The sequence below is a fragment of the Anabrus simplex genome, chromosome 2 (genome assembly GCF_040414725.1).
Source record: "Anabrus simplex isolate iqAnaSimp1 chromosome 2, ASM4041472v1, whole genome shotgun sequence".
NCBI classification, from domain to species: Eukaryota; Metazoa; Arthropoda; class Insecta; order Orthoptera; family Tettigoniidae; genus Anabrus; species Anabrus simplex.
Window position 1 is genome coordinate 1,197,072,227 of NC_090266.1, and position 21,242 is coordinate 1,197,093,468.

The 21,242-nt window shown below is 39.1% G+C and overlaps 1 protein-coding gene across 3 annotated transcripts in view; it reads right to left on the bottom strand.

Moving 5' to 3' along the window:
- LOC136863834 (dynamin-binding protein) overlaps nt 1-21,242 on the bottom strand; it is a 446,212-nt gene that overhangs the window by 188,627 nt on the left and 236,343 nt on the right. For all 3 annotated transcript variants that reach the window (XM_068226424.1, XM_067140170.2, XM_068226425.1), the window contains 3 exons: nt 17,351-17,500; nt 14,854-14,959; nt 1,401-1,531 (listed from right to left, as the gene is read on the bottom strand). In XM_068226424.1, coding sequence (XP_068082525.1) covers nt 1,401-1,531; nt 14,854-14,959; nt 17,351-17,500 — 387 coding nt within the window. The remainder of the gene's footprint in view (nt 1-1,400; nt 1,532-14,853; nt 14,960-17,350; nt 17,501-21,242) is intronic.

Here is a 21,242-nt window from a genome sequence, read left to right on the forward strand (position 1 = left end):
ATAATAATAATAATAATAATAATAATAATAATAAACTACTAATACCGGTTTCAAATTTTCTATAACACTCACTCCATTTATATCATAGATAAGTATTTGGGTTCCAGAATATATAAATTAAAGTGTGCTAATTACAATGCCAGTTATATAGACCAAACTGGTAGAAATTTTCAAACACCTTACCAAGAATACGTTAATGCCATAAAACATTAAAAGATTCTCCTCAATAGGCAAGCACACGATGGATTTTAAACATTCACACACTTCCATAAACAAAGATTTGCAAAAGGTCCCTTACTTAATGTTTATGTAAATATTCACATTTAATTAGATCAAAGAAGCCATCCATACTAAATTTAAATGAGATTTCCAATAAAATCACAATTCTGTATGATGAGCTATTAAATATATTTGTAAAGCAATAATCTAATGAGCATGTTAAACTAAATAAAACAAACCAAATCACCCCTTCCCCTACACCTTTACCCCCTCCTCTGCAACCATCCCCTATCCCCATCAGCAGTAACCCACCTTAGCATTCAACCTTGTTAATCAGTCCAGCTTCAGTCATATACAGTTCAGCATGTTCAAATTTAACGAGAGATGTAAGTAAATGGTGCAATCTTATTCCAATAGCTTGTTATTTTCTTCTTTAACGGCTTTAATTTTGTCAAATCATATTCTATGGAACAACAAGTTGAAATGAAACTATATCCACCCATTGTCCTTTCCATTTTGACATTTTAATATGTCGCTTACAATATTTAAAGTAAATTAATTGAAGCTTTTTAAAAAATGTCCATTATGTACTGAAGTATGTTGACAGTTTTGCAATATATGTATCTTCGACTGTAACTCATATAATTTACTACCTATTTTATTGGGAAGGTACATTCTAGTTTTTTAGGACAGTATTGTGGTTTTGAACCATTTTCAAGAATATATTTACAAACGGTTTTAATAAGAATTATTTTTGGTCGCTTAAACATATTGAAATAACGTGTAAATTTTTCTGGATCCATGTGGTCAGCAGTATCTACAGTCAGATGAAAATATTTATTCTCTCTGATTTTTTTTTTTTGCTAGTGGCTTTACGTCGCACCGACACAGATAGGTCTTATGGCGACGATGGGATAGGAAAGGCCTAGGAGTTGGAAGGAAGCGGCCGTGGCCTTAATTAAGGTACAGCCCCAGCATTTGCCTGGTGTGAAAATGGGAAACCACGGAAAACCATTTTCAGGGCTGCCGATAGTGGGATTCGAACCTACTATCCCCCGGATGCAAGCTCACAGCCGCGCGCCTCTATGCGCACGGCCAACTCGCCCGGTCTCTCTCTGAAAAAATGGAGAGGAGCAAAGCATATAATCAGTTATTATCAGACAAAAAGCCATTTTACTTACCACAGCTCCAAAGCCTAAGCTTGAAGTAAATAAAGCTCCCAATCGATTAGATTTCTTTGCAACTGAATGCAGAGACAGTCTGGACATCTTACTGGAAATAGTTGCATTTCCATCTTCTAAGTACTTTGACACTGCAAAATGAAATGTAAACACAATGAATAATAATAATAATAATAATAATAATAATAATAATAATAATAATAATAATAATAATATTGCTACGCATTTAACGTTACGCCAATGTCTTAATGACTGGGTAAGTTGACTGTGTGGTTAGGGCCGCGCGGCTGTGAGCTTGTATCCAAGAGATAGTGGGTTCAAACCACACTGTCGGCAGCTCTGATTTCCTGTTGTTTCCCCATTTTCACACAAAGCAAATGCTGGGGCTGTACCTTAATTAAGACCATGGCCGCTTCCTTCCCACTCCTAGGACTTTCCTATACCATCCTCGCCATAAGACCTATCTGTGTCTGTGCAACATAAAGCAAATTGTAAATTTAAAAAAGAAAAGTCTGAAAGAGTTGCTGAAGAGCAGGAATTTTGGCCTGAAAGAGAGATTCTCTAATGTGCTAGTAAAGCTAGTAACCCTGTTTCCTTGTGTTTAATCCCTCTTAAATGCAATGAAACTGTGCTGGGGGATCCTACTAATTTGAACACAGGGAGTTAATTGTCCAAACCTACTAAGCAATGAAACTGGTCTTTTTGTTGATTAAAAAAAAATATAATTTAAACTGTGAAGTCTTCAGTCTGTCAAAATTAATTCAGTATAACATAAATTTAGAAAATGCCTGAAGAAGAAAACATCTGTTATTAGATTATACTTGAAAAAGATACCATTAATTAAAAACAGAATGACATATCTTAGAGGTGAAGCTTCCACAGTGTGAAGAAATTGCTGCCTGGGAGACTGATTACCTCGGATTGAGTAGGGGTATTTCAGTTGCCTTGACAAAGAATACTGCAATGTATTTGAAACGTCAGCAAACTGTACGTGATGTACAGACAACTACAACACGGTTCAACCCGGAAATTAAACTAAATAACAGAAGGACATGTTTTGTTCTTGAAAGAGCATCGTCAGGTGCTATCAAATCAAACTTTTAATTACTTTTTAAAAATAATACAAGGTTTGATTAAGAAGTTGTGGAGATATTTTATTTCCAAGAATGTGCCAATCCCAAACATGTTACTTGAAATTCGTAATGTTGCTGGCAGATGCGGTGTGAGTGAATCATTCTGGCTATGATCGCATACCCTATCTCAATTGTCACATGACAGTGGTGTGTAATGGAAGTAACAAAGTCCTTGTGACTTTTCAATCTTATTCGCAAAGTGAAGTAGTCATTGCATGCAAAACGTTTTTCCAACAAATAAAAACCGTACGAGCATTTTGACGTGAGGTAGTGCACGTTGATGAATTTTGTGCAGTCGATGGTGTTTTCCGTCTTTCTCAGTGATGGCAACGAACCGTAGAAAACCTAGGGGACTACTTCGAAGGATGTTAAACAGCTTGTAGGATATGTACATGTAATTGTATACAGGTTAAATGAGAATTAAATAAATAAAACAATGATTTCAAAAAGCCATGTTTGTCCGTTTATCTTACCAGAGATTCCTGCAGCCGTATCCCAAGTAGTGTCACCTTTAGAAAGTACTTGTTGTACACTTTCAAATGTACTTAGTGAATTTCCTATGTTGGAGCTTTTTCAGGAGAAAACGTGTAGTTGGGATGACTTCAGAATCAACCCTCATATATATTATGAATTGATTAATATTATTAAGAAATGTAAAAACATTTATGTTTATATCCTTTTAATAACTGAATGTTAGGGCTTATCTTAATGAAGTGTTCAAGCTGTGCTGCTTCTTTCTTCACTAGTCTAGGCAGTAACATTTCTGAATAGAATATAATATTAAACACTTTCAGATCCATATTGAACAATACAAATTTGACAATAATTTAGCACCCCTAGCTGGACTAATAAAGAGAGGAAACACTGCTGGAGCACTTCATTAAGATATGTTCTAACTAATAGATGGGTATAAAGAGAAATATTTTTAAATTTCTTAATAATATTCATCAATTCGTAATATATATTATTTTTTAAAATAGTTAAAAATGTGATTTAACAGAATCTGATTTTATAACTTTTTTTTGCTAGTGATTTAACATCAGACTAACACATCAAAGGTTTTTAGTGACAGAAGGATGGGAAAGGTCTAGGATTCAGCAGGTAGTGACCAAGGCCTTAATTAGGGAACAGCTCCAGCATTTGCCTTGTGTGAAAATGGGAAACAATGGAAAACCATTTTCAGGGCTGCCGACGGTGGGATTCGAACTTACTATCTCCCGAATGTAAGCTTGCATAGGTAATAAATTTCATATTATTCTCTATTGAAGAGCAATACAATGTGAAACAAAAACTAAATGTTTTGACCTATTCAATACTATTTATTGTAACCTTAAAATAGTTAAATACATTTGATGAACTCTTTTAAGGTTACAATAGATAGTATTGAATAAGTGGAAACCTTTAGCTTTCGTTTTACATTATGTAAGCTTGCAGTTATGTGACCCTAACCACATGGCTAACTTACTTGTTCGCTTCCAAGAACGAAACATGTCATTTAAAAAAAATGATTGGTATCTTTTTCAGGTATAACCTTTTAATAAATGTTTTCTTCTTCAGGTATGTTCTAAATTTACGTTATACTGAATTAGATTAGGCAGACTGAAGAATGTCACAGTTTAAATTAACTAAGTTAAAACAGAAGAAAAATGGCATCCATTATAACACCTTTTTTTAAGATATGCATTAGCATTAGTACATAACAGCCCTATGTGTCTAAAAATGAAGTGAAGATATGTAATTTCAAAATTAAGATAAGTGCACTTAAAATATTTATTTGTTTAATGACTAATGAGTAAGAAGCTCATTCCAAAAGATGTTCTTTACATTTACGTTAAACAACAATGAGCACACAATTTATTATGATTATGCAGTAACAAGTTTGTGAGAATTCCTTTCTGTAAAACAGACATTTTAATATGTGTAATTAGAATTTTGGAGAGGATTGGGCATTACAATTTCTGTACAGAATATATCTAGTCATTCGATAAATTACCAAGTTCTTTGAAATCAGTTTAAAAAAATACTGTGTAAACAAGTGATAGAGGATCTGCCATCTGGGCGACAGCCCTAAATGCAACTGACTGACTGACTGACTGACTGACTGAGTAATCCACTTCACGAAAAATGGAAATCTCTTCGTCCAGATCTTCAGGCTCCCATGTTGCTACTTGGTGGTTTACTTTTTAACATTTGGCTTAGGCCCTTCTCTCTCATCAACCATGGCATCCTCGGTTTCATCTCCACCCAGTCGCTGACCTCCAGATAACACAACTTCAGCTTGTGTCCGCAATTGTTTTCCAAACAAGTTATCACCTCAAAATAGTCACCTTCGAGCAGTTGAAGAGCTTCTTGTAGAGTAAGAGCACTCCAAAAAACCCGAGGGAAATGTATGTAACAGATCCTAATAACGTATTTTATTGTGTACGTATTATTCCACAGTTTGAAGACAATTAGGAATGTTGTATAGAACAAAATAATTCATATTTCTATCAGATAACATGCAATTATACAGAAAATAACACTAATGAGTCATTGCTATGACAAACGCTTAGCAGTGCCAAATGGGACCAGACAAATATTTTATCTCATAGAATCATATGTGCAAATAATGGTAAACTGTATTACAGGCTGATGCTAAAATATACTAACATATTCTATAAAATGTATGAAAATGAAAACCTTCAACCTGTTTCCAGTCATTCAACCGGGTCAGGAATGGAATGAATGAAGCCCCCATCTAGTGGCGAGGATAGGATTTGTGTCAGCTGCCAAAACCTGTTGCACTCCTCTGGGGCAATGATTAATGAGCCATGAGTTCATGGCATCCCCTCCACCCCCAGGTATGTGCTGTTAATTTTGCAGCGATTTTTAAAATATTCATTCTTATTTCATATCTGCGATGTTGGGCACAAACCACCCTTGAGATTTCCTATGTTTTGGGGGTATTCAAATTGTATGAGTGTTTTATTTAATTTAATTTCCGGGTTGAACCGTGTTGTACTTGTCTGCACATTACGTACAGTTTGCCGACATTTCGAATAAGCTACTAGGCAGTTCGACAACCTTCGAAAGAAAATGAGTAACTACCTGGCTCGACTCGCCTTTCTGAAACGCTGCAGGGACAACAGCATTATACCAGCATGTGTGAGACTGAAATATCACACCAAGAACCGATGGACAGACCATATTCTTCACGAAACCAGCATAAAACTCCTCAGAGAACGGATCAGTGACACAAGACAGACTCTGGACCACCTCAACAATAAATTATTTCATCTCCACCTGCAACTTGCCAGCACTTTGTCTCTCAATGACTGGACCACGTTAGACAGCATTAGCAACATACAATCCCAGTGTACACTGGAACTAGCCACTGCCAAGCAAAACAAGAAATTCAACCGCCTCCTATAAAAACAGAAACCGAAACCACCTGTTCCACTGCAGAAGAAAGTAACAGTTAACCTCACAGACAAGCCACTCAGTGAACCTACTACCTCGGTCTTGAGAAAAGGACTCAACTACGCAGTAGCTCCGAATAGTATACAGGTGGAAGAAATAATTAGCAAAGTTGAAATTGCAATCCGACACATTCCTACCTAATCAGCAGAGGAGATCAGACAGGATATATCATGTCTACTGAGAACCGCAAAGCCGCCACCATCCAATTTGACTAAAGAAGAAATTCATGCCCTAAAAACACTAAGTCAAGATACGGAAACAATTATCCTACCCGCAGATAAAGGCAACGCTGCGGTGATAATGACACGCACAGACTACACTCGGAAAATAGAACAATTACTCACCTATTCTACATACAGAAAAATAAGGAACCCTACCAACCGCATTAAGAATAAACTTCACACACTAGTAAAAAATTCCAGTATCCCAGCCGGAATACAGAAGAAGCTGATATCCTCGTACCCGATACCTCCTAAATTGTATGGCCTTCCTAAAATCCATAAAGAAGGCATACCTCTGCGACCTATTGTGAGCGCTATAGGATCTCCCAAACATGATATCGCCCGTTACCTAGCTGGACTACTTCAGCCACATACAGGTCACACTGAAACCTACGTGAAGGACTCCCGATATTTCATCCAGCTCCTTAAGGACCAATCAATTGAAAGTACGGACTTATTAGTAAGTTTTGACGTCATGTCACTTTTCACCAAGGTGCCGCTAACAGAAGTATTTCCGCTATTAGACCAGAAACTTCCAGAAGACCTGTCACCACTAGCTAAAGAATGCCTTAGAGCCACTTATTTCTATTTCAACGAGGAGTTCTACGAACAGACAAAAGAGGCCGCGATGGGGTCGCCACTCTCTCCAATAATAGCAAACATGTATATAGAACACTTCGAACAGAAAGCCTTAGCTACATCTGCCCTGAAATCGAAATGTTTTCTCCGTTTTGTGGACGACACATTCGTAATCTGGCCTCACGGGAGCAATAACCTACAGCTATTTCTCGACCATCTCAACTCCATACACGTAAATATTCAGTTCACCATGGAAATAGAAGTAGATGGAAAACTACCGTTCCTGGATGTGCTAGTAAGACGCAACTCCAATGGGACGCTGAGTCACGCAGTATACAGGAAACCCACTCACACAGACAGGTACCTACATGCCTCGTCTCATCATCACCCATCACAAAAGCAGGCTGTCCTAACATCACTGGTGAACAGGGCCGTAGCGATATATGACGCAGAGCACCTCAGAAGAACCCTCAGGAAAAATGGCTACTCGCTCAATAACATCCGACGAGTCCTTAAAAATTCAGAAGAGAACAAAGAAAAGGCCACCACAGGAGAAAACAACAGGAAAGAAGAACTGACCCGCCAGAAAACAGCGATACTGCCATACATTAAAAACACTACAGACAGGATTGGCAAGATACTGGACAAATACAACATAAAAACTATCTATAAACCTCACCGGAAGCTAGCCCGTTATCTACCACCAGTAAAAGACACAATAGAATTACGGGCCCCTGGAGTATATCACATTGAATGTAGCTGCGGAACTTGTTATGTAGGTGAGACAAAACGTCTGATCTCCACCCGCCTAAAAGAACATATCCGTCACACCAAGAACCAAAACACAGATATTTCGGCGGTAGCCAAGCATTCCTACAAAACTAGGCACGGAGTATCATTTGACAAGACCAAGATCCTAGCAGATATCCCTTAGAATCTGGAAAGGAAAATCCGCGAGGCTATCGAAATTAAGAAACATCCGAACAACATAAATTTAGAAGAAGGATATAAAATCAGTAATTCTTGGATGCCTATCATTCATAGTTTAAGACATACAGACCACAACATAAACACACGGGCCGCAACCCCATTACATGACAGCGCGGGCAAGCCCCCACTACCTGGCTGTGACACATACTTTCCAGAATACTCACGAGACAGCCAGGGCTTACGTCAGCCAGAAAGGCTAGGATATAAAAGGCCAAGGTCTGGGACACTCTAGTAGTGTAATTTCTGCCTGGGAGACTGATTACCTCAGATCGAGTAGGGGTATTTCAGTCGCCTTGACAAAGAATACTGCAATGTGTTCGAAAAGTCGGCAAACTGTACGTGATGTGCAGACAAGTACAACACGGTTCAACCCGGAAATTAAATTAAATAATTCTTCACACCGTGGAAGCTTCACTTCTAAGATGCTTGAGTGTTTCTACTCATCACGTCACCCCTGCGTGTGTTTTCAAGACACTATATTTTCTCCCTTCGTCATTGCGTGGTGCTATTGCTTTCGCTATGTCACTCGCTTGCCGGATGTTTCTATAGCGACATGCCTTGCCTTCTTCCTTGGCCAGTAGGGAGGCTTTCCCCCTCCCTCCTTGTTTGGCGCTCCTCTCCTGTGTGGAGCTCCGGACGAGGTCGGGGACTTTGCAACCAGCATGCTGGCAGATAACTTTGTGCTGTGAGAGAGCGGGCTGGTCCTGCATGAGTTTTGAACCCTTCACCATTCGTGGTATGGAGGTAAGGAGTTGACTGGGGAGAGCATTGCACTTAGACGGGGGCGACAAGGGAGGATATTGGAATCCTGTTCTGTGTAGTTCAGAAACATGTAATCGCTGTATTGCAGTGCCTTAAGTAAACGTAAATATTTAGGCACTTAGAAAATTAGTTGCCACTTTCGTGGCTGGTTGTGTAAAGTTGTTGGATTGTAGCATGTCTTATTTACAGTTTAACTGGCAGTGTACCGAGAGTAGGTTTTAACTTACCTGAAATTGCTGGAGTCGCAGTGTAGCGACCTTGGGGTTTTAAATTGAGTATTAGTGTTTAATAATTACCCTATGTTTTTCACTTAATGTAAATCTGGAGTAATGTCTGGCCAGAGCAAGTTCTCTTGTTGTAAAACTCTGTATATTGGAGTTTCAATTAGCTGTTTGAAAGATATGTTATGCATTGTGAGCCTCCTATTTCGGCCAACGTTTCGGTCTTGTCACGATTTGTGAGGTTGCAGAGAGAATTTGAATTTGTATTTCCTAGTAGAGAGTACCTTAGATACATGTTATTGGACCAGAGTCCACTGGTAGTAGGAGGTACTGTGAAAGTACTACAGGCATTGGCAAAATGTATGTTCTTTCACATCAGCCTGTTCATGCTAATTAACCAAAGGAAAACCCAAGAAGGGAATGTTATCTTGAATAAATATGTTTATCCATATGATGACATGCTATTACTGACCAGGCCCAGGGCTGCACGCTTTTCCTTCTCCTCGATCTGGGTAACAGGGAACTACAACTACCCAAGGGGTACAATTAATAACTGACAGATGAAATGAAATGATATTGGAGAGTGTTGCTGGAATGAAAGATGACAGGGAAAACCGGAGTATCCGGATAAAAACCTGTCCTGCCTCCGCTTTGTCCAGCATAAATCTCACATGGAGCGACCGGAATTTGAACCACAGAACCCAGCGGTGAGAGGCCGGCGCACTGCCGCCTGAGCCACAAAGGCTCTTCTCTAAAATGTATAAATAAAGAAAAGAAATGCTTAAAACACCACACTTACTTCAGTCCATGAGTCACTGGAACAAAGAAAAATACTCTGTTCAGTTCAATGTCTCAACAATAAGGTTCCCTGTGGTACTGGCAGGGAAACAATGGCACAAACACTTAGGTGGGAATCTTAGACATGAGTTGTAACCACCACAGTAATTGTTTAATTTGTTTCTCATAGCAGTTAAGGAAAAATAATGAAGCAATACCCAACAGTTCCAAATGGCACCCGTAGACACTCAAAGGGTTAATGATGCCACTCAGTTGATTGGCATTTTAGCTTTGGTTTGTAAGATATGGCCCAGTTCTCATCAATGACAATGATATACCGGAAGAAGGACTCTCCTTTGTGCGCGCACTGCAAGCGAGTACGAACAGTGTCATATCGTAGCCATTTCTGCATTTCCTTTCAATCATGTGAAACCTATCTTGAGGCAATTTTTTGCCTTCCCAGACAGTCCTTCAGGATGGAAGCACAGTCAAAGGCACCAGTCTGGTAGCTGGGTTAACTCACAAGTAGTGGACTTCCCATCCATCTCCACTAACACTAACACAGTCTGTATGTCACAGTCGCTTATTGGTGAATGACCAGACCGAGGCTCGTCTGACCATTTTCGTACCTTTTGCTACAGTTTGTTATGCTAATACAGACACATCGCAAGCCTCTTGCAGTTCTCAGTGACACTGTCATGCATTGTGAACTTTAGCACATTCAATTTTTTTCCAACTCCTCTGCTGTTGCTTCGAAAACATTGCAACTATATTCCATTACCACTTGTTTACAACTGCTTTATTCCTGTTATCACTGTCCATGTACATGGAAGGGAATGGCGCGTTCAATTGCTAGAAGGGAGGGAACGCATTTAACCTACCTGTGGTATGAACAAGGTTGCCTGGCTCCATTTCATGGTGGTGTTAGCGCATTGCTGCCACATAAAAAATCAACCAGTGTATATTGTATTTGAAGCGTCTTCTGTTGATAGCAGTTACCATATTATTTTCAGTATGGACGAACAGCTTAATGTGAACTCTGAGGGCTCCTTCATTATCATGAATGTAGGTAGAATGGTGGATTCTTTCCCGAAGCAGCAATGATTTACAATGCTAAACAATAAAGGGTTGTAATAGTCAAATGTACTTTAGAATACAAGATTTCATTCCCACTCTTCACCCAATTCAATTGATATTCTGAATAATGCACCATACTGCTGTTTGCAAGTTGACAACTTTTGTTAAGGAAGCCATACTTTCCAGTGTTGACTCAGTTAAATATAACTTAAAACTTTTCAGTCTCTCGAACACACAAGTTAAATATAAATATTACTCTGTAACATACCTGTAAAAAACACATTATTAAACAAGAAATAAAACATCTTACAAGGACTCTCTAATTAAAAATTACAGGTATAATAGACAGACCATTCTCACTAAGAACCCTTGTGTAATTAATACGAGAAAGTTTTTTTTTTTTTTTGCTAGTGGCTTTACGTCACACCGACACACATAGGTCCTATGGCGACGATGGGGCAGGAAAGGCCTAGGAGTTGGAAGGAAGCGGCCGTGGCCTTAATTAATCCCAAAAATAAGGTCTCCTATTTTTTTTATAAATACATAGACCCGTTTATTTCTACAACGGTTTACATCATTTTACAGCTTGAACATTTAGCTATTTTTCTACATAATCACCATTTGGGTCGATGCATTTTTGTAGACACTGTGACAGTTTTTGTATGCCCATGCCATACCCGCTCGCCGCCATGCTGTTCAGGAAGTTGTGAACCTCATCTTTCACCTCGTCGTCGGTGCTGAATCGCTTTCCAGCCAAATGTTCTTTCAACTTGGGGAACAAGTGATAGTCACTGGGCGCCAAATCGGGTGGGTGGGTGATGATGTTCCGCTGAAACTGTTGCAGGAGAGCAACGGTTTGCCAGGCGACGTGCGGGCAAGTGTTGTCATGGAGAATGTTCACGCCCTTGCTCAACATTCCTCTTCTCCGGTTCTGAATTGGCCATCTGAGTTTTTCAGGGTCTCACAGTACCTGTCAGTGTTAACTGTGGTCCCAGCGGGCATAAAGTCGACCAACAAATGGGAGCTCCATTTTCAACGGCTGCGAAGCCAAGACTGAGTGCCTCAGTGAGGCATACGCATGTTTATATGCGAGCGTGGGAAACACTTTTCACAATATTGTGACCAACAGCCACACGAACAGAGTTCTGTATTTATAAAAATATAGGAGACCTTATTTTTGGGATTATCCTTGTACCTCGAATGATCGTTCCTGTCATCATCATCATCATCATCATCATTTTCATTATCACTTGTCCAGCTCCTGCCAAGTCGGGGTGTTGATGCCACTCCTCTTCAATAATTGTATTCCAGTCCAGTCTTCTCTTTCTTATACTGTTCCTGACAGAGAGTATCCATCTTGCTCTGGGCCTCTCTCTTATCCTTTTTCCTTATATTTTAGCCTCCAACTCTTGTTTTGGTACCCTTCCCTCCTCAATCTTCATAACATGTCTAAACCATCTCAATTTATTCTTCTCCATCCTATCACTCACTTTTTCTACCCTTCCCTCTTTTCTGACCTCAAAATTTCTTACTGTGTCTCTCCCTGCCTTTCCCACCACACTCCTCAGAAACTTCATCTCACTGGCCTGAATTTTACTCTCATCTCTTGCTGACAACGTCCAAGTCTCTAATGCATACGTTAATGTAGGAGTATAGTACATTTTACACATTATCTCCTTACATTTCGTAGGGACGTCTCCGTTCCACACCAGGTTCCTTATATTATGGTAGAACATATTTCCCACTTATACCCTTCTGCTGATCTCCCTATCCAACCTTGCATCTTGCATTATTTCGCTTCCTAAATATTTGAAGCATTCAACTTTTCCTTCTATTTCTCCTCTAGTCATCACCACTATTTTGTTCTTGTCCACACTGATTTTCATTTTCATTTTCATTTCTCAATATTGTCATTTAAAGCCTCTAGTTGGATTTGCACTTCTGTATTGTTGACTTCCCAGATCACTATGTCAATATTTTCATATCCCCTCCATATATTGCCTTTGTTTATACTGCCTTTGTTTCCTTTAGAATTTCATCCATAACCATTATAAATATACATGGAGACAATACACTTCCCTGTCTTAATCCAGTTTGATTTCTAAACAAATTTGTTCTCCCTACTGGAGTCTGGACACAACTGGAACAATTTTTATACACTGCTTTCACTAGTTCCCTTGACTGCTTTCTACATTCTTTCCAGAGATTCCCACACTTTTTCTCTATTAACACTATTGTATGCCTTCTCTAGATCAAGGAATACCATTACCAGATCTTTTCCTGTCATATCCCCGATTACTGACCATTCTTTCTGGGACACCCTGTATACTGTTGTTATAGCTTAATATATCTCAAACAAGAGAAGAAACATGTCCTAATTAGTGCAGTCATTATGTGTTTGTCCTAGATATAGGAAAACAATAATTAAAATGTTTTGAAAGGTGGAAAATTCTCTCAATAATTAATGTCAATATGGATCCATATAATGAAGTTCAAAATTGTCTCTTGAAGCGTCTTTGTACCAATCTCAGTCCTGGTCCAAAGCTATATCTGGTAGGCCTGTTGGATATGGCAGTTTTCATATTAGGCATCCATGTGGGCTAGTAGCTCGGTGTAGTTGTTTTGAGTGACTTCTGGTACCACCTGTATGACACTGAGGACATTCCCTTTCAAAGCCGTGACCAAGGACTGTAGCTTTGTTTCCTTCGCTCTTACAGTTAGCAGAAGACGCTGCTTCGAATTGCCGCAGGTATGTACTTCACAGCACCTTTCCGTCGAACGTTGATGGCATCACCTTCATCAACCTTGGTATTGCAGACATTGGCAACTCCGCCACAAGTCACTTCTCACATGTTATCTCGTAGTTGAGCAACTTCTCTCTGCAGGTGCTCGCAAATAATGTTATATTTTTGGTCGACCTTGTCTATTTTCTTGTCAACTGAGCCTATTTTCTCATCAATTTCATATTTCATGTTCTATCATATAGTTTTACTGCTGCAGTCTCTCCAGTCATTGTGCAAGTTAAACTTCTAGGTTTTGGAAAGTTAGAAGCCACCTGAGGGATGCATGGTTAGTTCTGATGTGAGGAGTTCTTGGGTATATAGTACTTCAGAAATGCTCGACTGTGCCTGCAGAATATGCTTTATCTTGAGGTGACCTTCCTTGGTCTTCCTCTGTCATCTTCTACCTTCCTCTGACCTTCTTCCACCATCTCCTCCATTTTGTATGTCTCCTTCATAATCTCGAAGAACGCATTTAACTATGTGACTTCTGGTCTCAAATAAGACCAATAAGACCAGTAAATTACCACAAGAGGAAACGTAAAGATTCATAAGTGTGTGGACTCACTATACACAGATGTTCTGGAATGCTACTGACAGAGGTCAAAATCTGCACTCGGTTTGCTGATGCACACAGATTACAATGATGTGTCACAAATGGGGTCTATTCCACTTCCGAGACAAGTCTGTTATAAATAAAACACTGGCTGTTTTATTGGGCTAATTTAATCTAGGATGACCAAATACACAAATACAACTTTAACTGACAATGAATCACTAATTAATGGCCATTTACAAACATCTCTTGTCCTCACGGCAGGTCTCCAGCTGGCTGATGTTGACCTGAAATGGGCAATCCCTCCTTAATCTTAACTGACAGGTCTTAACTTTCACTTCGCACACGCCACCATCACTTCACACAGCAGCTCTATACAGACAGGTTTGAACAAATGTCTGTTGACTGTCTGTTTATAGTACACATCTGCTGTACACTTGGCTTGACTCCAGGCAAGACCAATAATTTGTACAACCAACTCACGTGAGTGCTCCACACACTGAACTGCTCAACACACAACACTCGGCAGGGCAACAAAACAACTCAAGACCAACCACTAAACAATGACAACCACCTGTTTGTGGCAAGCCTGCTTTTATGTAACTGGTCATGAATTTCTAGCATCTTCAGTGTACAGCCAGAATACTAACATTGTAGTTTTGCTTTCCAGAAATTCCACAGAGACACCAGATGAGAAGTACAATATAAGCAGTGGCTGTCACATGCCCTCAAGCCAGCCAGGAATCCCCCAACCTGGCTCATTCATCCCTTCTAGGAAATTCCAGTGGCATGAACATGTAACAATGTCTTACAAGTCAGTATTTTTGAGGAACTCTCTCTTTTCCTATGTATGCGGCTATATTTATACCATGTTTATCTGTCTCTCAATTGGCCTTACCTATGTCCTTACGGCGCTTATATTCATTGATGTAAGTAGCTACATCCATAATAGTTCTCACTGCCTTAAGGAGTTCGGGTTTGTCCTTGTGGGTCTCTTCAGTGCACTGGAATGAACAAGTGAAAGAAGAATTTCAGTGAGGTCATTTACATATTATAGAGAAAAGAGAACAAGAATTACGATAAAAATATACTATATTCTACGACTAACACGCGAATCAAATTCAAATTCAGTCAAGGTCAAATTATACACTGGCAGAAAAATAATATCCAAACACCAAGAAGGGGTTGTGGCTAGATTAACAAACGTTGGTAGGCGTGTTTATACGTCTGAAAGATTATGTTCATTCAAAATTCCCGCAATTTGCATTAGCATGGAGCTAGTAGCGGCCCCATGACGTTGCACATCAGATTTGCTTTAAATATGGGTTGTACTGTGTGAGAGCATTAGTTACCTGTGAGATTGGACAGAGTCACTGTGAGTGGGTCAAGAATGCTTTTATGACAACGAAGAGGCAAGTATCAACAGCTCACTGTAGTTGAACGAGGCCGTATAACAGGGATATGTGAAGGTGGATTTTCATTGGCTGGAATGTCTCTACTGTACATGCGTGCTGGCAGCAGTGGTCATGAGAAGCTACGCTTGCAAGAAGACCGGGCTCTGGACGTCCCGATGGCACCACAGAGAGGGAGGACCGCCATATTCGGCATATGGCTGTGGCGCAGCGGACTGCGTCTGCAGCAGCAATTCGAGTGGTAGTTGGCACCATAGTGACACAACGAACTGTTTGAAATAGGTTACTTGAAGGACAGCTCCAAGCCAGATGCCCTGATGCGTGCATTTCACTTACCCCAAACCACAGCCACCTGTGACGTCAGTGGTGTCAAGCGAGAGCTAATTGGAGGATGGAGTGGAGGTCCGTTATGTTTTCCGATGAAAGCTGGTTCTGCCTTGGTGCCAGTTATGGCCATGTGTTGGTTAGGAGACCAGGTGAGCTCCTGCATTCCACCTGTCTGCATTGTCGACACATTGGACCTACACCGGGAGTTCTGGTCTGGGGAGCAATTTCCTATGACAGCAGGAGCACTCTCACGGTTATCCCACACACCCTGACTGCACATGTGTACGTCCATCTGGTGTTTCAACTAATTGTGCTGCCATTCATGAACAGCATTCCCAGGAGAGTTTTGCAACAGGATAATGCACACCCCAATGGCGCTGTTGTAACCCAATGTGGTCTACAGAGTGTCGACATGTTGCCTTGGCCTGCTCAATCCCCCGATCTGTCCCCGATCAAGCACGTATGGGACATCACTGGACGACAACTCCAGCGACATCTACAACCGGCATTAACCGTCCCTGTATTGTCCGACCAAGTCAAACAGGCATAGAACTCCATCCCACAAGCTGTCATCCAGCACCTGTATGACACAATGCATGCACGTTTGCATGCCTGCATTGAACAGTCAGGTGATTACACCGGTTATTAATGGACCAGCATGGCACGTTTGCGATGGCTTTTCTGGCGTGTATATTAACCTGTAGTCTTGTACCTTTAATCAATTAAACATCTTACCCCGACAAATATATCGTCAAAATTTCCGCATTCTACATTCCTTATTTCATGGTGTTTGTATAATTTTTTCTGCAAGTGTATGTATTGAAATGGAGACATAGCATTATGAAGAAACCAAATAAAACTACCCTATATTATTTAAACTACATAAACACAAAGGTCTATGTAGTTCTGAGTTTAACATTTCAATCTGATAACTACAATAATTGTTTGTGTTATATATCACAGTGTTCTCCCCAGAAAGTTTTGTCAGCCGGGTGGCAGGAATGAGTAGCCGGGCGGGGTAAACTAAGTAAAAAAATTAATATGATAAAATTTCAATTTATTACCCTCTGGGCATTAGCAGTAATATCAGGTAGGTAAACATTAATTGTATAATTAAGCTATTTTAGTGTCATTATCACGAACAAGACATAACAGAGTATTTTGAACTTCTAGTGTTCTACTGCTCGTTCATAACCATGTACCATCGGGGCTTATCACTCGGTTGCTGTGGAGTGCCATACGGGGTCGACATGTCATACGGAATCGAGTGCTCAAATGCGATTCCATGCTAATCCATACACCGCTCGCACATGACACTAAGTGATAGTCAAGCTAAACATTTCAACTCCGATGTAATTGATGCAATTATGCTGACAATAATGAACATTTATCGTTTAAATAAATTGTTTTTATTATTTACGTTTTAATTTGGAGCATCCAATGGCTCAAATATAGATTAATATTATGTAACTAGCACATATCAAGGTTATGTTAGCCAGACGGTCTGTAAAAATGGCAGGGCCTAGGGAGAACACTGCATCATCAGTTTACTACCAAATATGTAGTCATCACTTAACCTCTAAACTTGCCTGCAAATTTTCAGAAAGAAAGGGAGGAAATTACATGAATAAATCCAGTATTTTATAGATCACTAACCTTTATAAGTTCATTCAGAATAAGAGGATACTTCAAAATTCTTTGAACTGGCTTGATTAGAATAGAACCCATATCAAAACAAGCAATCTGGTATCGTAGAGTCTCAAGCCCTTTATCAAAGATCCTCTTAATATCCTCATTAGATTCATTCTGGAAGAATAAAGAAGTATGATATTCTTAATTTCATATGGCTGACAAAACTAACTTTAATGATTTTATATAAAAAAGTCTGCTTTACATCATGCATTATATCACTTCATAAAACATACACAGTTCAATAAATTCTTCTCAACATTCACTGTTATTACACATTTAAAACTATGGGGAGTAACTGTAGCGAAGCCAGAAGATTCAGGATTAATGAATAATATCTCTCTCTCTCTCTCTTTTTGTGCTAGTGGCTTCACGTCGCACCGACACAGATAGGTCTTATGGCGACGATGATATAGGAAAAGCCAAGGAATTATAAGGAAGCGGCCATGGCCTTAATTATAGTACAGCCCCAGCTTTTGCCTGGGGTGAAAATGGGAAACCACAGAAAAACACCTCCAGGGCCCCCGACAGTGGGATTCGAACCCACTATCTCCCGGATGCAAGCTCACAGCCGCGTGCCTCTATGCGCATGGCCAACTCACCTGGTAATGAAATATCTTCTGCAGCTGGTACAATGGAAAGTAAAATACGAAAATATCACATTTTAAAATTTTGAAACTGCAGAATCAGTTCTCTGAGACTGATTAGAAAAACAGATCCTTTTATGTCATACTACAAGCAAATTTTGTAAACAAAGCAATAATCACAGAAGTTTAAAAACTGAGACTGAAAGAAGTACAGAACAACTCTGGGCAGTTCCAAAAATGTTTTATATAAAGATTGAAGAAGACTGTGATAAGCATGGCTAGGAAGTTGAGAAAAAGTCCCTTTCTTTTTTCCTCAATTGTCCGAAGACAAGGCCCAGCATAATGTGTGTTCATTTTGGTCATTGTAGGCCAGAAAATGATGGGTTTTATTTGTCCTTTTCTCCCGTTTTTCCAGTTTTTTGGCTTATTGGTCCTTTTCTAGACTTTTTTGGTCTGAACGGCTTTTGTTATTGTGAACTTCACCTTCTTTCCACTACATTTTTACAGCCCATTCTCAATTTGAATCATAATCATTTCATCACCTCTTAAACATTTTTTCTGCAGTAAATGCATATATTTGAACCATATCTGAAAATACAGAACAATATTCCTGGACGACAGAAGCAGATGCGACCAGACAGCAGACGCCTGGAAAGATCACTAATCATATAAGGAAGTAGCGCTTTAAGACAAGGCAAGGAGGATGGGGTGCTAGGTAGTTGTCTTTAGACTTTATGTTTGACTTTAGTTTGAAGAAGAAAACCAGAACGTTAACATGCCTAAAGTGAAGCCCAGTAAAACTACTTTCTTTTGCAAGAACTTATGTCTGAATTTGGAGTGGAGGTGTTTTCTACTGATGGAAATTATCTTTTCTGTAAATACTGTGAGGTGAAAGTTACTGCAGAAAAGCGATTCCAAGTCCAACAGCATGTTGGGCGTAAGAAACAAGTGAGAGCAGTTTTCCTGGCCGCAGAGAAAAGGAAATCGCAACTTCCGCTAGGGCAAAGTGGTAGTGAACATTGTAAGATGTCTCGGTTTTACAAAGTCCTTTGCAGTGCCTTAGTTAGAGCGAATATCCCATTAGCAAAGATGAACAATAAATATTTTAAAACGTTTTTGGAACAGTATACAGATCAGAACATTTCCGACGAGTACCCCTGTTATGAAGACACGATTTAAAAACTTTGCGACTACGTTGCGCATAAGTCAATTTCTGTGTCTATTGACGAAACAAGTGACGAAGTGGGTCGCTCCATTGGAAATGTGATTATTGGTACGTTAGAGGAGGACAAACCTGGGAAAATATTTCTCCTCGCAATGGACATCCTGGAGAAAGTGAATCACCAAACTATTTGCCAGCTGTTTCACAAAAGCCACTTTCTTATGTGGACACAGTGAATAAAGCATGACAATGTTGTGCTTATTCTCAATGATGCGGCACTATATATGGTAAAGAAAAGAAAGGCAATTAATGTGTTTTATTCAAAGCTGGTTCACGTAACCTGCCTTGCGCCTGCTTTACATTGAGTGAGTGAAGAGGTACGAAAATGTATTCCAGATGTTGACAAACTAGCATCCAATGTTGAGAAAGTTTTCTTAAAAGCCCCATCTACAGTGCACCATTTTCATGAGAATGCTCCTGATATACCTCTACCTCCGGAACCAGTTCTGACACAGTGGGGTACTTGGTTAAGTGCTTGCATGTATTACTGCAATCATTTTGATGTGATTAAATCTGTGATTAACAGCTTGGATAGGGAAAATGCTACTTCAATAGCCATTTTGCAAGATCTATGGCTAAACATCAGTCGAAGGGCAGTCTGGCGTACATTAACAGTACTGTTTCTCATTTAGGGACTTCCTTAAACTATCTTGAAAAAAGTTATGAAACCATTCATTCAATACTTTTTAACGTGAGTGATGTAGAGCAACAATTGGAACAACGTGAATGTGAAATTGGAAAACCTGCCAGCAGAAAAACGAAACTAATGCTTGAAAAAAACCAGGGGTATCAAATTATGTGCAAGATATGTGGAATATTGAAAGGAGAAAATTTTGGTGTGAGTGTTTTAGAAGGGTAATTTTTGCCACGAGATCTCACTTGCTTCAAGTAATTTTCTTTAAGGTTACAACAAATAGTATTGAACAGGTGGAAACCTTTAGCTCTTGTTTTACACTATAATACAACTTATTTACAAGAATATTTTTAAGGTAGAATAAAAATGTGAAAAGTTTAATTTGGCCAAAGTTTGAATATGTAACAGATACAACTGCAGTAGGGAAAAGTAAGATTCTAACACCACTCACAAATTGTACTAAAGTTTTCAGAGTTATTTTTGGTGTGATTCTGATCAAATTATGAGTATTAAATAGGCATTAATGGTCACTTTTAATAATAATAATAATAATAATAATAATAATAATAATAATAATAATAATAATAATAATAATAATAATAATAATAATGTCAGGCCTGTTATCCCGCTATGGTAATGAGTAGACTGTACAGTCACTGTCGACCAAATTTATATGCACTCGAGTTTGGAGGTTGTATATGAAATAACCAATAGGCTCACTGAAAATACAATAACACCATCATTTTCCTTGTTTTGTTTCACGTTAGGTCATGTAGGTTTTGAATTTTTAATTTATATTTAATATTTTTTATCACAAGGGGAGCGCAAAAGTGTTTCAACCATGCGTCAAATTTAAGACATTGTTTCTCCAAAACCCCTAATCTGATGGAATCATATTTATCATAATATACATTGGGATGTTTTAAATATAGTTTATAAATTTCAGAAGTTTGTGTTTCCAAGAAAAAAGTTATCAATATACAAAGCTAACTTTTCCCCAGCTCGGGCTAGTTGAAAAATTGTGTTCTTGGTTGCGGTGTAATCTTTACGTATCCAATAATATTTTTTATTTTTTTAATATCAGTTTGTATTTATGATGATGATGATGCTTGTTGTTTAAAGGGGCCTAACATCGAAGGTCATCGGCCCCAGTTTGTATTTATAGTGGGTGGAACGACATGGGTCAGTAGCTGGCCTTGTGCTATGAAGGCCCTGCGACGTTGCCTCGACAGCGACAGACATGCCTCACCCGGAGTTGAATCTACTGATTATTTATTTCCCATGATTAGCAATGAAACAAATGGCATTAAGAGGTCATGAAAAATATTTCCCATCAACTTTTCTCTTGAGGACTTTGGGCCTGCAATGGCAGTTTTAAAATGATTTTTAATACTTTTTATCTTTTTGGCTTTTTAT